Source organism: Cimex lectularius, unplaced genomic scaffold, assembly GCF_000648675.2.
Source record: "Cimex lectularius strain Harlan isolate CLEC.00 unplaced genomic scaffold, Clec_2.1 scaffold85, whole genome shotgun sequence".
In the NCBI taxonomy this organism is placed as follows: Eukaryota; Metazoa; Arthropoda; class Insecta; order Hemiptera; family Cimicidae; genus Cimex; species Cimex lectularius.
Genome location: NW_019392718.1, coordinates 900,844 through 915,947, shown reverse-complemented (window position 1 = coordinate 915,947; position 15,104 = coordinate 900,844). Strand labels below are relative to the sequence as shown.

Here is a 15,104-nt window from a genome sequence, read left to right as displayed (position 1 = left end):
ATGAGAGATTAATAAATCATCTCATGATTTCCAAATAATCAATTGAACATATTGAATTAGTATTTTATTATTTTTATTTATATATTTTTTAGTTAGTACATGTTTTTGGAAATTGTAATGAAACTAATACATATGAGTATTTTTTAATAATTTATTTAAATATTATTTTTATTAATATTAAAACTAAATTACTAAATTGTAATAAAAATACATTTAATGATTGTATGAGGGATTTAAAATGAATAAATGCTTTGTTATATATAATAATTGAGCAAATATAGTGAAGCGTGTTAGTTTGTAGAAAATTTTACGACTATATTGTAATTATAAGTGTACAGAACATTAATATGTAATTATTAACTAATTAATGATTTCAGTAAAATTTACCAAAGGGAAATTATTTGTACGGGAATATTCCCTTTTAACCTACTTCATTGTTATACCACATGGACTGTTTGGAGGTTGGCATGTGTAAACTGTAAGGTGTTTGTGTACAGTTGTATTTAGTTTTATTTAATTAATGTGCAATTAGTAGTGTAAATAATCTAAATAAATAAAAGCCATGAAAAATTCTAAAGGCTTGAAAGAACTCGAGATCGAAGAGTTGGAAAATTACGACGAAAATGAGACTGATTCAGAAACCGAGGTAAGAACGTGGTGCTACACATTTGCCTTATAAAACTAATTTATTTTCTTAAAATATTTCTTTCTTAAAATATTTCTTTCTTAAAATTAATAATATATTCTAAGTACAGACAGGGACTTAATATGTGCCTTGCATTTTTTTAGGCACTTCAAGAAGCCTTCGCTGCAGGTGTGTTGAAACCTGGTTTAAATATTCCAGTCTCTGACAAAAAGTCTTATGTCAATAACGTTGTAAGTTAAATTTTCTCATTTTTCCTGCTAAAGTGATCGTCTATAAAATAAATAAACATTTTGTTTTCTTGTACTTTGTAGGAAGAATTGAAAAAAAGGCTGACAGAGTTGTACACCGATTTACCTTGGGTCGAAAGGCTTGACGTAATTAGCAAGCCTGCTCCATTGGCACCCGAATTGTCAGTGCAGGTGTGTAATAAAAAATAATAAAACCTATTGTTGGTTTTTTTCTATATTGTCTTTTTTTTAAGCTCGAGGATTCTGAAAAAGGAGACCCAATTGCACACGACGATTTCCAGAGGGAGAGCTTGTTTTACAGATTAGCGCAACATGCTGTGCTTTCGGTGCTACCGAGGCTGAAAAAGCTCGGAATCCCAACACAGAGGCCTGACGATTATTTTGCAGAAATGGCTAAATCGGATGACCACATGCAAAAGGTTAAAATTTCAATTTTTTTTATTCAGTCTGTCAGCAAATAAATCCGTTATTAATTTTTGTAAATCTTGAAATGTCATTGAAAATATGGTGAAATTTTTAATATATATTAATTTTTATGCAAACAAGGTTGAGATGATTAGTGCCACGAGTGGACTTGAACCCTCGACATCTGTATTGATAGCCCGGTGCTAATAGGATAATTATTCCTTAAAATAGAAAGATAAAAAAATAATAAAAAATAAATATATATAAATTACAAACGGAAACTACTTAGTTCTCCTCGTTAACTATTGAGTATGGCTACATCTATCCAAAACAAAGCAGTTAAAAGAAAAGAAGTCAAACATTGCCAGATGTGTGGTGTTTAGTGATCGTTAATTAATGATTATTTCGAGATTGTGAGACATGGTCTGGTGTGACATAGGCTCAGAAAAACATTTTCTTTATTGTCGTTGGCACGATAAAGAAAATGTGCTGAACCTACATCATGCCAGATCGCATCTCACCATCTCCAAATAATCATTGCCAGATATTCACTGATCGAAGAAAAATCAATGAAGGCAGGAGCTAATTGCTAATGTCTTAATAATAAGCAATATCACAAAAATTTGTAGATTGCTTGTTGGTTTTATTCACAACTGATTACATATTTTTTGTAGGTCAAATCTAATTTAATTAAAAGGAAAGCTGAAGTTGAAAACATCGAGAAGGTGAGGAGCATTCGAGCGCAGAAGAAACTCCAAAAGGCATTGAATGCTCAAGCTAAAGTTAATAAAGTCACCGCTAAAAAGGAGCTGATGGACATGGTGAAAAAGTTCAGAAAAGGTGAAACAAAGGACTTGTCATTCCTAGAGAATAAAGGAAAGAAAGGAAGCCAGACGATGAACAAGAAGTAAAACACCAGCAAAAATAGTCCAATTGCGAGTTGATTTTAACATGGTTTAATTTTTTTCAGAGCACAAATGAAGAAGAAATTCAAAGATTCGAAATTCGGTTTTGGAGGTAAGAAACGCGATTCGAAACGTAACACCAGGGAATCGACTTCAGGTTTCGATAAAATGCCCGGGAAAAACACGCCCAGAGGGAAAAAAGCTCCCAACAAAAGGCCAGGAAAAAATGTTAGAAAGAAAATGAAAGGAAGAAAATAAATTTGTACAATTCAATTTTAATGAATCTGTGACATTTTTGTTTTAAATAAAAATTTTATCTCATAATAATTTGTTCATTTATTTAAAACAACCAGTTAATACAGATTTAAGACTTTAATGCACATACTATGTCTAGATTGTTACTCCTGGGCTATAAAAACCACAAATCTACTATTTCTGGGCGTCTTTTCACAGGTACAAATGTTTTGTTGTTCTTTTCTCGGAATATATGGGGCGGCATCTGCCATATACTGGATGTGGTCTTGCACAATTGATGCGTAAGTTAACAGTACTTTGACAGTTGTTTTCATGATTAGAGTCACAATATTTGTCTTGCAGAATTTATTTGTGTGTCTAGAAAGCATGAAGAACATTGCATGAGATTGGGTATAAATTGCCTTACTTTTACCTGTAAGAATTGAGGATTATGTTCTCTGGAATTTCTGGCTTTTGGAAGGTTAATAAGAATCGGTGGGGAAACCCTTGAGCCATTAGATTTCATAATTCTAAATACACTGGCTGGGCTTGCAGTTCATTTCAATTTACTTTTCTGAGCGTTCAATTAATTCAGGTACACTAATTACTCCTTTTCAAATTCAAAGAGCGGTCAAGAGTAAACATTACAGGTATATTCTTAAAATGTGCAATGTTTTATAAGTTTAAAAAATCTTTTCTGTAGTGGCTTCTAGCCATTTCTTAAGAATTTTGTTTTGATGCTTGGGGCGAAGCTTTTCACGAACCTACAGACTTTAAAAGGAATGATTGTTTGTTTTTCTTGCTGATGCATAGATCATCACATGTACAGATCACTGTGGAAGCGCTAATGGATGTTAATGACTGTATTGAAAAAGAACTCTGGGATCCAAAAAAAGCAATTGCAATGATCTTAGATGTTAAAGGTGCATTTAATGCTCCATGGTAGCCATCCATATTGCTCCAACTACGCTCCTTTTCCTGTCCTAGAAATCTGTATAGTCTGGCCAGACATTACTTTTCTAACAGAATTGCCAATTTAAGCACAGCTACTATCCAAGTCCAAAAAATGGAAGAAAAAGGTTTCCCTCAAGGACCGTGCTCTGGACCCGGCTTTTGGAACATAATGTTCGACTCCGTTCTAAAATTGAAATTTACAACTAATGTAAAACTGGTCGCTTTCGCTGATGATCTGCTCCTAATGACTAGCTCCCGTGACATTGACTACGCTGAATATACAGCTAATAAATGTATGTTCATAGTTGAAAAATGGTCATCTGAAAATAAGATCAATTTCAACCCGAACAAGTCCAGTGTAATGGTAATAACAAAAAGGAGAAATATTAACAATATTAATGTATATCTTGGAGGAACAAAACTAAAGATTGTTAACGAACTTAAATACCTGGGCGTAATATTTGATAGCAAGTTTACCTGGAAGAAACATGTCGATTACATTAGCCATAAAGCATTGCAACTGATGCTTGCTCGTTCGGCAAAGGTATACTGGGGCCTGGGATCCGAGGCACTTCAGATCATCTATTCTGGATCCATACTACCATTATTGATGTACACAGCCCCAGTCTGGATTAAAGCTGTAGATAATAAGAAAAATCTCAAAAAACTCGGTGTGCAAAAAAAAAACAACAAAAAAAACCGCTCTACGAATAAAAGGAGAAAGGACAATTTTGTATGAAGCAGCTTGTATCATGGCAGGGGTAGCCCCGATTGAACTTAAACTAAGGGAACTAACCGATATCTACTTCACCATAAAAAGGTCACTCAACAACAAAGCCTTCCTTGCACTTATCGTGGAACCCACACTGCCTTTAAATGAATGGCCCCCATCCGGCTTATAGAACTCAAGGAATTACAGAGTCAGTATCATGGTAAGACAAGATCGTAATATACACCGATGGGAGCAAAATGAATAATGAGGTTGGAGCAGCCCTAGTCATCTATGGAAAAGACAACACCCTGCAAAAAACAATACAAATTAAACTCGCTAGCTGGTGCTCGAACAACCAAGCTGAACTCATTGCTATCCTGAAGGCTCTTCAATGGCTCGCACAGCAGGATGTTGGGGAAGTGAACAAAATCGCGATAGTGATGGCAGACAGCTGCATATCCATTGATAAATTAAAAATTACAAAGCACGAAGCCTGATGTTATCCGACATCAGAAATATGATAAAATCATTGCGTGATAATGGCTGGAATATTAGTACTGAAAAGGTACCAGTGCACACAGGGATCCAAGGTAATGAGGAAGCCGATGCAGCAGCAAAGGAAGCTACAGAAAACTCTGAACTAGAAACAACAATCACAGTAGTGCCGAAAAGCTACGTCTTCTCCATGGCCTCGAAAATGACATTGGCCCAATGGGAAGAACGTTGGAGACGTACTGCTAAAGGTCTTCAAACTAAAAAGTTCTTCCCAACGGTAGAATCAAGGATATAGTAGAACTGAAACACCACCATATGCTTACCCAACCTATAAGCGGCCATGGACGAAATCGAGAATATCTCTATAGATTCCACATAACACGGGATTCGGAATGCGACTGTCCAGGGAGACCTCAACAGACATGGGAACCTATCTTATTCGACTGCCCCATTCAAGAACCACGCCGAAAATCTCAAATAAGGGACGTTGTGTATAAAGGTGGACAATGGCCACCCGACCATCACCGTTTGATTAGAGACCACATTGAAGCCTTAAATAATTTTGTTAGTAAAATTGTATTAAATTAATTGTAAATAATAATTGTATATGGTTATGAATATCTGAAATCATAATAAATAAAAAAGAAAATAAATTAAAAAAAAACAAAAACAGATCATCTGAGGGTACAATGCCAACATCCACACCCCTACAGATCTGGGGTCCCTGCAGTGACCCTAGTCTTCCAAGGAGGTGCGCCCCCGTCAACCCCCCCTCCACCATCAAACCCAAAGAAGCTCAATTCTCCCCATAGCTAGCTAGCTGACATGTATTTTTTGACAGGGTCTATGCTCTTGGTTTCTATTTTAACCTCATAGAGAGAGAAGAGAAAAAATTAATAAAATAATAAATTAAAAAGTATTAATAAGGTAAACCGAAAAAAGCCTATTCCTAGGAAAAGTAAACGCAATATTTTAAACAAACGTCAGTAATTGAATGTGTACTCCCTGTTCAAGCAGGATAGTTAAGATAAGTAGGATTACCTGCAAGATATTAACTATACAAACGGTAAATGTGCACTGTGTTATAATGCTTATTTTTGAATAACATTTTGTCAAAAACGTGAAACGATTCTTGGGGCGCCACTGCCCACTGGTAACCAAAGTTTGTCCGGTTTTTCCACTGCAACCTAAAACGTTCGAACTCGTTTCTGATTCGCTGAACGTGATGTCGGGTGATTTGTGCCGGTGGTCCAAGGACTTCTCCCTTCACCCTTCTCGGCCCAAGACAGTGCGATTGTAGCGTTCCACGCGTTCGCGTTGGGCAGAACGTTGTGCCTTTTGGAAAAAAAAGTAACATGTGCATATTTTTATTTTTATTCGTGATCGTAGTGGCGAATTTCGCGGATTATCGACGTCGTTGCCGGACTCGTGGAAAAGGTTTTTCGGTTTTTCCCAGGCTCCTCTAACAACTTTTCCACATCTTCTTCCCCCCTGCACCCCTCCCTGAGAGAAGAGGCGGCGGCTCGAGGTAAGTCTCCAATTCTATTTTATTTTCATTTGATTATTTAATTAATTAGTTTGATAATTACAAGTACAGTCAACTTATTCCCGGTAACATTTGAGCCTGGACCGGGCCGGATTTTTTAACTCCCTTTTTGAGTCCTTTTTGTTAGACCGTTTGAACCCGGTCGACCGTGTTGGGAGTAGGATTTAATGTTTTATATTTTCTTTATTTAGAAGCGCTGAATTTGACTTCGTTGGGAAAGGAAATGAAAACAATTTTAATTTTCCGAGGTTGAATGCTTGAAAGGATAGAGCTTGAAAAATCTTTCAGGCAGATATCACGTAGAGGAATATTGTACAGTTGGAACGATCAGCCATTTTGAAATTGGAAAGATCTTTTTTTTTTATTTATTTTTTTAAATTTTATTTTTTAAAATTTTATTTTTTATTATTGGGCCGGTGCAAAAATATTGCAGGCTTTGTAAAGGCGGACAAAACTATTTTTGATTTTTATAAAATAAAGAAAATTTATTAGAAATATTTTTCCCCACAATCTATAGATCTTTGCCAACTTGTGATTACCGCGTTTATTCCTTTGACATAAACATCTAAAATCGTTCGGTTCACAATAAAGTCTTGGAAGGTGTTTTCGGCTTCACCGCGTTCTCTAAAAATTTTTTCACTCGAGAAGTGATCAAAATGCCTAAAAAAAGTATGACTGTCTGCGAGAGGTCGGATGAATATGGAGGGTGCGGTAAGGTTTCGTATCCTATCGTCCGGAAAATAAAAGTCCGCAGGGTAGGCATTGCGACATGGATAATATTATTAATTGGATAATTTTCAATTTATTAAGGTTTTGTTGAGGGAGAAAGGGTGGGAGNGGGTGGGAGGGAGGGGGTGAGAGAGAGAGTGAGGAGGGAGGGAGTGAGAGGGAGGGAGAGAGAGAGGGTGAGAGAGAGAGAGAGAGTGAGAGAGAGCGAGAGGAGTATTAAATAAAGTAAACTGAAATAAAATATTTACTATTCCTATGAAATGTAAAGGTAATCTTTTAAACAAACGTAAGAAATTGAACGTGTCTCCCTGTTCAAGCAGAATAGATAAGATGAGTAGGATAGCAACTCTCAGCCATTTTGACATCGGAAAGATTTATTTTTTTTAATTGAAAGATGATCAACCTCAACGGGTTATATTCCGCCTTAACAATCACAAATCACCAAATTGTACAACAAAGTGGCCTTACAGACTCGGGACAGAACAAGGAAGCAAGCCCGGACGACCCAGTGCACTCCCCGTGCTTTCCCCCTTTACTCCAAAATTTATCTTATTTATATTATCTGTGTTTCACAGATCACCTGAGGGTCCACTGCCTACACTCATTCAGATCTAGGGTCTCTGCAGTGACCCTAGACTCCCAGAGGGGTGCGCTCCCGCCTACCTCCCCGCGCCAGCACAATTCACTCCATACCCGGCTGGCTAGAGTAATCAAGATTTTGGGCAATTATCTGGCTCGTAAGAAGGCGAACACTCGCAATATTCCACCCCCTTTACACTTTCTAACACATTTACGATAGTAATTACGTTCACTCTCAACATTCCTGAAACAAATGCAAAACACGATATCTCTCACTATATACAATAAAACAGCCCTGGGTTCTCCAAAATTCGGAGCAGTAGACCGAAATGCTGTGCTTAAGCACAATTCTCATATAGAGTAGCATGCTTATTCGATCTCTATATGGAGCCAATGAATGACACCATTCAATTTATTTAGGGATGGTTAATTACATGGGACACATCGAACAATCTTTCTCTACTTGCTGGACATATACACAGGCTTTGGATCCCGCCCCTTCCATTGATGAGTGCCGTGTCAATTTCTTTCAATTGCGGCCACCGGTCCCCTTAGGCGTCAGAAAAAACCCAAAAGCAAAAGAGGGGATCGAACCCACGACCGCGGGATCTACTAGCCGAGAGTCTGACGACTTAAACACTCGGCTACCGCGGCCCCCTTTATGCTTGTTTAAGATGGGTTGAATCCAGAGACATTTACTTTTATTGAATTTAACAGATTCATTGTTGTTTTCTGTACCACTATAAACATTTTAAAAGGGTAATATTATAAATTATTTTATTATAAAATAAAAAAGAAATATATAGCTTAAGAGGATTCTTTAGCCTTAGATATTGAGGCGGATTTTTTCGGAACCGGAGTTACGTGATTATTTATGATTCAAAAAGACGTGTTCCATTGTTTTTACCTTCGTGCTGGAGTGTTGAGAATGTTTTTCGTATAAATTTTGAGCTCATCGGTTGCCTTATCTTACAAGCATAATTTAAACATTATCCATTTGGTAAAATTTACATCTGCTGCAGAGATTAATCTGTTCAATAAAATCGTACATAGCACGTACGATGTGTTAAATTCGGCGGAAGGGAATTTATGGGATCGTTTAATTCCAGTTTAGCAAGATATTTCTTTTCACCCGAGCAAAAGGCCAAGTCTGGGTAGTTCGGCAAGAAAAACTTCCAAAACACGTAGAAATAGATATATCGCAGTTCTGGAAATCTTGAAAATTCTAGGCAGCACCAACAGAGTAAAAATACGGTGTCGATGGGAAAAAAAGAAAACCCCGAATATTTACGGAGACTTTCAAGAGGGAAACTGTTATCATTCTAAATGGAATACGGCCACTGAATTAACGCGAGAGAATTTTATATACAAAAATTTCTAAATTTCAACAAAATCCTTTTAAGTCCGATTCATGAGAAAATTATGTGTAGAAAAACCCACCGATTTGCACTGAAGGTTGGATGTGACACGGCAAAACAAAGCGCGATAACAATGCCATGAATCGGAAACGTTCTGAACAAGAACAAAGAACGAGAATAGACGGACCCAGATATGATCAGTAATGGAGAAAAAGATGATAAATGATGTCGCTGACGCCACAAACCTAGCACACGTTTATTCCAATAAAAATTCACACGCACGGCAAAAAAGAGTTTGTCTCAACAATGCCCACCAATAGAAAAAAATCTCGTTAATAGAATAAAATTCCCTTTTATCAAAATTTATTTAAAACTTGAAGTTTTTTTCTGATTAAGTATTCGCCAATTTAAATTTTATTTGGGGAAAATATTATTCAGATTTTTTTTTGACGAGGGTTCGCAACAGCAGAGGTCATAGAAACCCTCAGGGTGCCAATGTTTTTGAAAAAAAGTCCATTTATAAGTATGTCCGGTTCAAATGCAGGGCCGCTGGATTCGAACCCGGGACCTTTACCTTACAGCGATGAGCGCCGTGTCAACGCCAAAACCGTTGGGACCACCGTCCTCCCTATTCAGATTGTTACAGGCCATACAACGAAGCTACGATGACTTGAACATAACATAGTTAAAAATAAAGTATGGTGGTAGAGAGAAAGAGAAAGAGAGAGAGAGAGAGAGAGAGAGAGAGAGAGAGAAAGAGAGAGGGAGAGAGAGAGAGGGAGAGAGAGAGCAAAATACTGAAAGAAAGAGACTGTAGAAGACATACTGGCAGAGGAAGACGGGAAGAGGGAGACTGAAAGAGAGAGGATTGGATAATAAGAGATAATAGANAGAGAGAGAGAGAGAGAGAGAGAGAGAGAGAGAGAGAGAGAGAGAGAGAGAAATGATGTGATAGGAGAAAAGAAGAAAAGAAGAGGAAAAATAATGAAAAATCATTAATACTATTTTTGAAAATGAAAGAAACATTAAAGGACAGGCACTCAAGTACTCGAAAACTACTAAAATGATAAGAAACATGCTTTTGCTGTGCTCTACTCATCTACCCCTGGGGAGTAAACCAAGATGTGAAGTTTTAAATAATCTGATTATATCATCATATGGTCAACTACTAAATACATAATACAAAATGAGAAGTTTTAAATAATTGTATATAGATAATTTTTGTGTTTGTGTTATTTATTAACGTATAAGTTCGTTAAGGGAGATAAGTAAAATACCTTTCCTTTTGTTTTAGTTTGTATATTGCAAGTAGAATTATATTTCCCATAATCATGGATAGATTTCTTTTTTCCACATATTACCAAATAACAAAAACCTCCTGATTCGTAACCTGTCGAAAACGAGGACCGAGTGAAAAATCACGTCCGTTTTTCATCGGAAATGATATATTTAAACGTTTTTAAAGTTTTAAAAGTCATTTTTTACAAATAGAGATGCTCTACCTTTTTACTTTGCCCATTATTGCCCGTCACCCTCGACCAGACTCATTAAGTTGCCATAGTACTTCATTTTGTCGAAACTTTGTTCGAGCTTTTTTTTTCCACCGGCAAGGGGAATCGGCAATGATCAAGAGACTTTTTATTCAGAACTTTAGTAAGTCCCGGGAGGAAGTTTTTGCCCGGATAAGGATGAAGGACAAGCAAGTTAATTATGTAGATAACTGAATGTAGGAATAATTATGCAGTATTAACAAGTTGGGCAATTAATTATTTAAAAAAACTCCTCATAGTTCGTATAATTTTTTTCTCTTTTAACATATTAAGTCCCGTACGTTTTCAGGAATGAAACATTTAGATCTTTCCACAATTGGAATAAGGTGAAAGGGCATGAACTTTTTAAGTAAGACATCTCTCGTAAAAGAACCGTGGTCGCTAAAAGGAAAGGCTAATTATATTTTTTTAAAATGATTTATTAATTTCGTTTTTTAATGTTAGAACTTCTCTCGAGAAAAGTCTAGATTATTTATTGAAGATTCATGTATTCAGTATTAAGATCTATCATTTATTCAGTATCATGTGTGTATATATCATGTATTCAGATCTATCCCAGCTTTATCCATCCTCCCGTAAAAAGTATTTCCTAGGCTCCCTTTACAAATCCATAAACTCTCGTCGACCTCACTATTTTTTCAAGTTACTTCAGTTCAAATCCTCAACCACTCTCTTAACACCCACCCACTTGTCGGGGTGTCGGTGGCCGCAACGGTTTAGGCGTTGATACGGTGCTCATCACTATAAGGTAAAGGTCCCGGGTTCGAATCCAGCGGCCCAGCATTCGAAAAAAAACACCCGCTCGTTTCCTAATGACTTATATGTTCCTCGTCATAAAACCTCCACATTTGAGAGATCTTCCTAGCTCGATCCACAAATCACTGGAATTCTCTTCCTTTGTCAATCTGCCTATACCAACACCTCATTTCCGCTCAAACAGAAAAACATAGTTTATAATATTATTAGGTGCTTTTGCCCTAGAAAAACTTGTTACTTTCCTTTTCTCAACTTTTAAGCTTACAGTATATGATTATGTTCGCAAAAGACAGAGAAATTTTAGTATTACTACTTTTCCCTAAATCCTTATTATTATTTCTATTTTTGGTATTTTGTATTATGTGATTAGTTCAACTTTTTTACTTAACGTTAACGTCAAACCTTCATCAATTCAAGTGTCAGATTTTTAGAAATTTTTGTGACGGACGTTTCTGTTATTCTTAGGGGTTCTAGTGCCAGAATAAAGTATTCTCTCTCTCTTTCTCTTTCAAAGATTCTGTTCACGAATAATGTGCCAGGATCAGAAGTATATTTTCTTAACTGAGAAATCTCGGGTAAACGATTCTTACGAAGACATAAATAGTTATAAAATAGTTATATAGTTATAAATAACAAATAGAGAAACCACTGAAGTAGAAGAAATATCGAAATGCGTCTCAGTTAACCTAACAGGCAAGGATAGGCAAAGCAGGGTGATACCCATTTTGACGAAGAAATGGAAAGTTTTGAAGTTAAATTTAAAAAACGTAAATAAAAAAAAAATGTTTTTGACAAGGTATCACTCATTCTTTAATTTTGAAAATTTATAGACGAGCAGTCTGGCCAGATGCCTGTTTTTCCAGCCAGGAACCGTTCAGCCCTGTGGCTCAAAGGATTTTCCACTTTTTCCCCTAATTATCTTTAATTAGAGAACGAGGCCGACGACGAATTGGATAAGTGGACAATGGCCCTCGATTGCATTGGGTTAGTACTAATGTAGCACTAGGAGCCCCACCTCCGGGCCGCCTCCGCCTCCCACCCCCGCAGGCGAGATTTCAACCCTAGTCCTCCAGTTCGCTCTGTGCGTTCGGCCAGCTCGCATCTTGTTCTGTCGTAAACATTAATTACAAATACGTGGATACGCGTGTCGCAAGTAAGTTTTAAAAAACAAAAAAAAGTCAAATGGGCTAGTTTATGGAGTGTTGAAGGGTTGTTATCAGCCAAAACTATTTATTTAAAAAAACAAACAGTAAAATATATATATAAAAATAAAACAAAAAACAAACAAAAGACATCAACCAATTCCCTCCCGTTTGGCACGAAAAAAATACATACGTTACAAAATGGTAAAAAAACACCAACACAACGAAACAAATCTTTCAATTGTAGTACAAATTAAATCGTCGTCAATATCGGACACTGAGCCGATTCAAATAGTAATTTAATCTTGTCAAAAGGAATTTGTCGTCCTCTGTATCCCCGAAATTGGGTTAGACCTACGTAGGGAAATTAGAAAGATTGAAATTCGAATTGCCCGTGCGGCCCAATCGGTTTTAATTGAAGGCAATTCGCTATTAATTCGATAGAACCCAGTGAGAATCTGTATCCACCAGCTGCTGGGATGTGGTGATCAGAATTTTAAAACGATGAAAAGAATTGTTTAGGGTATGTTTTCATTTTGAAATGATTTTTTATAAAAAATATTTTAGCCAGGAGAAACGTTAATGTTTTTTTAATACATCAAACTAATTTGATATGAAATAACTGTTTTATTCTAATTATTTTTTAAAAATACCTTTTCTTTTCATTCGGTTTCTATTAAAAATAACAATTATGCTATGTTTGAGTTAAAATTTTATCGAACAAAATTTCAAGAAATCAATTTTCATTAATTTAAAAACAGACTTTTGTCAGGCCAAAATCTTACAATTTTTATTAAATTATATAAAGTAAATTTTTTATATTGTAACTATCTGAACGTTCATAAACTGAGGAATGATTTGCTATAAATTTTGATTTGCTAATAACTATTTTTTTTAATTTAGGCATTTTAACGGTCCTATTTTGAGGATTTCAAAATTTACTCGATAAAAATTTCAAGAAATCAATATTAATTGATAGAAAACAGACTTTTGTCAGGCAAAATGTTAAAAATTTTGAACTAATATTAGAAAGTAAATTTTTTTATTGTACCTGAATGTTCAGGTACTGACAAATGGTTTACTATAAATTTTAGTTTCCTAGAAACTATTTTTTATTTTAAAAAAAATTATTTAGGCATTTCAACAGTGCTGATTTTGAAGAGTTTAAAATTTAATAAAAGTTTAAGAAATAATTTTTTTATAGAAAACAGACATTTTTCTGGCAAAATCTTAACATTTTTGAACTAATTACAGAAAGTATAGTACTTTATTTTATGTAACAACTATCTGAACGTTCATAAAATGAGAATGATTTGTTATAAATTTTGGTTTGCTAGAAACCAATTAAAAACAAAAAATTAGGCCATTTTAACTGTGCTGATTTTGAGGTTTTAAAAATTTAATCGATCAGAATTTCAAGAAATTAAGTTTAATTGACAGTAAACAGACTTGTCAGGCAAAATATTAAAATTTTGGACCCGATTTGATAGAAAATACATTTTTTTTATTGCAACAACTATCTGAACGTTTGTAAATTGACAAATGTTTTTCTATAAATTTTGGTTTTATAATAACTATTTTTTTTTCATTTCTGAAAATTTAATAATTTCCACTGTGCTGATTTTGAAGATTTTAAAATTTAATCGAACAAAATTTTAAGAAATCAATTTTAATTGATAGAAAACAGATTTGTCAGGAAAAATCTTAAAATTTTCGAACTAATAGACTATAGAATAAACTATAGAAAGAACATGTTTTTATTGCAACATGTATCTGAAAGTTTATAAACTGACAAATAATTTGCTATAAATTTTTCGTTCTGTAGAATCTATACTTGCATTTTAAAGGATTACATTTAAAATAATGTCATTCGTTATGTTTATTTATCATTTGCTTATTGTTTATATAATTTTGTTCACTTTTATATTACATTCAAAAACTATTTATATTTATGTTTCACCCACTAGTGTCCTTATTAGTTTATTACCTTTTAGACCTCTTCAGTCGTCAAACAGGGTGCCGTTCTTCTTGCCGGATCGCTTCCATATTTGTATGTCCTTGGAAATAAGATTTGGGCGCTGTGGCGAGACCTCAGTAAAGCTGTCCTGTGTCCTCAGGTCCCGTAGAATATCTTTATTCCGTTAGTACCGAGGGACATGAACCACGTTCTTTACTACTTTGTTAAGAAATTTGTTTAATACAGTTCTCTTTTTGTCACAGCTTCACAATCCATAGATCCAGATAAATGAGGATCTTTGTTCTGGGTTGACAATGTAGAATCATACTTAAATACTTCATTATGTTTTGTGTCTTTTTCTGTTTATAATTTGTTGATGTCGTGAGGAGCGGTCAAGATTGAGGTAGTTTAGAAAAACACCTTTTGCATTTTTATTCAGGTGGTGATATTCTTCTACAATATAATGTGTTGTGTCTGACACCCAACACTTTCACACATGACCAATATGACACCACAAGCATAGCAACACACTTTATGCTCTGACGATGACCCGAATAAAGATCGAGACGTCGGCAAAAAAATGAAAAGCATGTTTTTCTAAGCTACCTCATTCTTGACAGCTCCTCACGACTTCAACAAATTATGAAACAACAGGTCATTAAGAAATACACATTTGTCTGTTTATATTGATTGTACCGTGATTTTTTCTGTGTGAAACGTTAGTGTGACCAAGTTAACGCTCATTTATTTTTATTCCACTCTTTTGTCCATTATTTATAATTTTCAGGGTATTTTGTCCATGCTTCGATGCTACTTTCTACTGACAGAACTTAAATGTTTGCAAATATTGCTTTTGTTATGTTTTCTATTTGTGACAGGTCACTGGCA

General features: G+C 35.2%; 2 protein-coding genes across 5 annotated transcripts in view; both read left to right on the top strand.

Moving 5' to 3' along the window:
* Nucleotides 1-434: 434 nt before the first annotated feature.
* Nucleotides 435-2,453, top strand: LOC106666495 (probable rRNA-processing protein EBP2 homolog; the record flags this gene model as incomplete). Its single annotated transcript, XM_024226603.1, has 6 exons — nucleotides 435-646; nucleotides 790-876; nucleotides 958-1,065; nucleotides 1,128-1,313; nucleotides 1,974-2,206; nucleotides 2,270-2,453. Coding segments are annotated over exons 1-6 (882 nt in total), but the record flags the coding sequence as incomplete, so codon positions are not given.
* A 3,520-nt stretch (nucleotides 2,454-5,973) lies between these two features.
* The window catches only part of LOC106668989 (diuretic hormone receptor-like), a 288,654-nt gene continuing 279,523 nt past the window's right edge, over nucleotides 5,974-15,104 (top strand). For 2 of the 4 annotated variants that reach the window (XM_014398242.2, XM_014398218.2), the window contains exon 1: nucleotides 12,172-12,270. The gene's annotated coding sequence lies outside the window, so the exon portion shown is untranslated. Of the gene's footprint in view, nucleotides 6,128-12,170; nucleotides 12,271-15,104 lie in introns of those variants that run through there. The other 2 variants (XM_014398227.2, XM_014398258.2) reach the window with 2 other exon arrangements.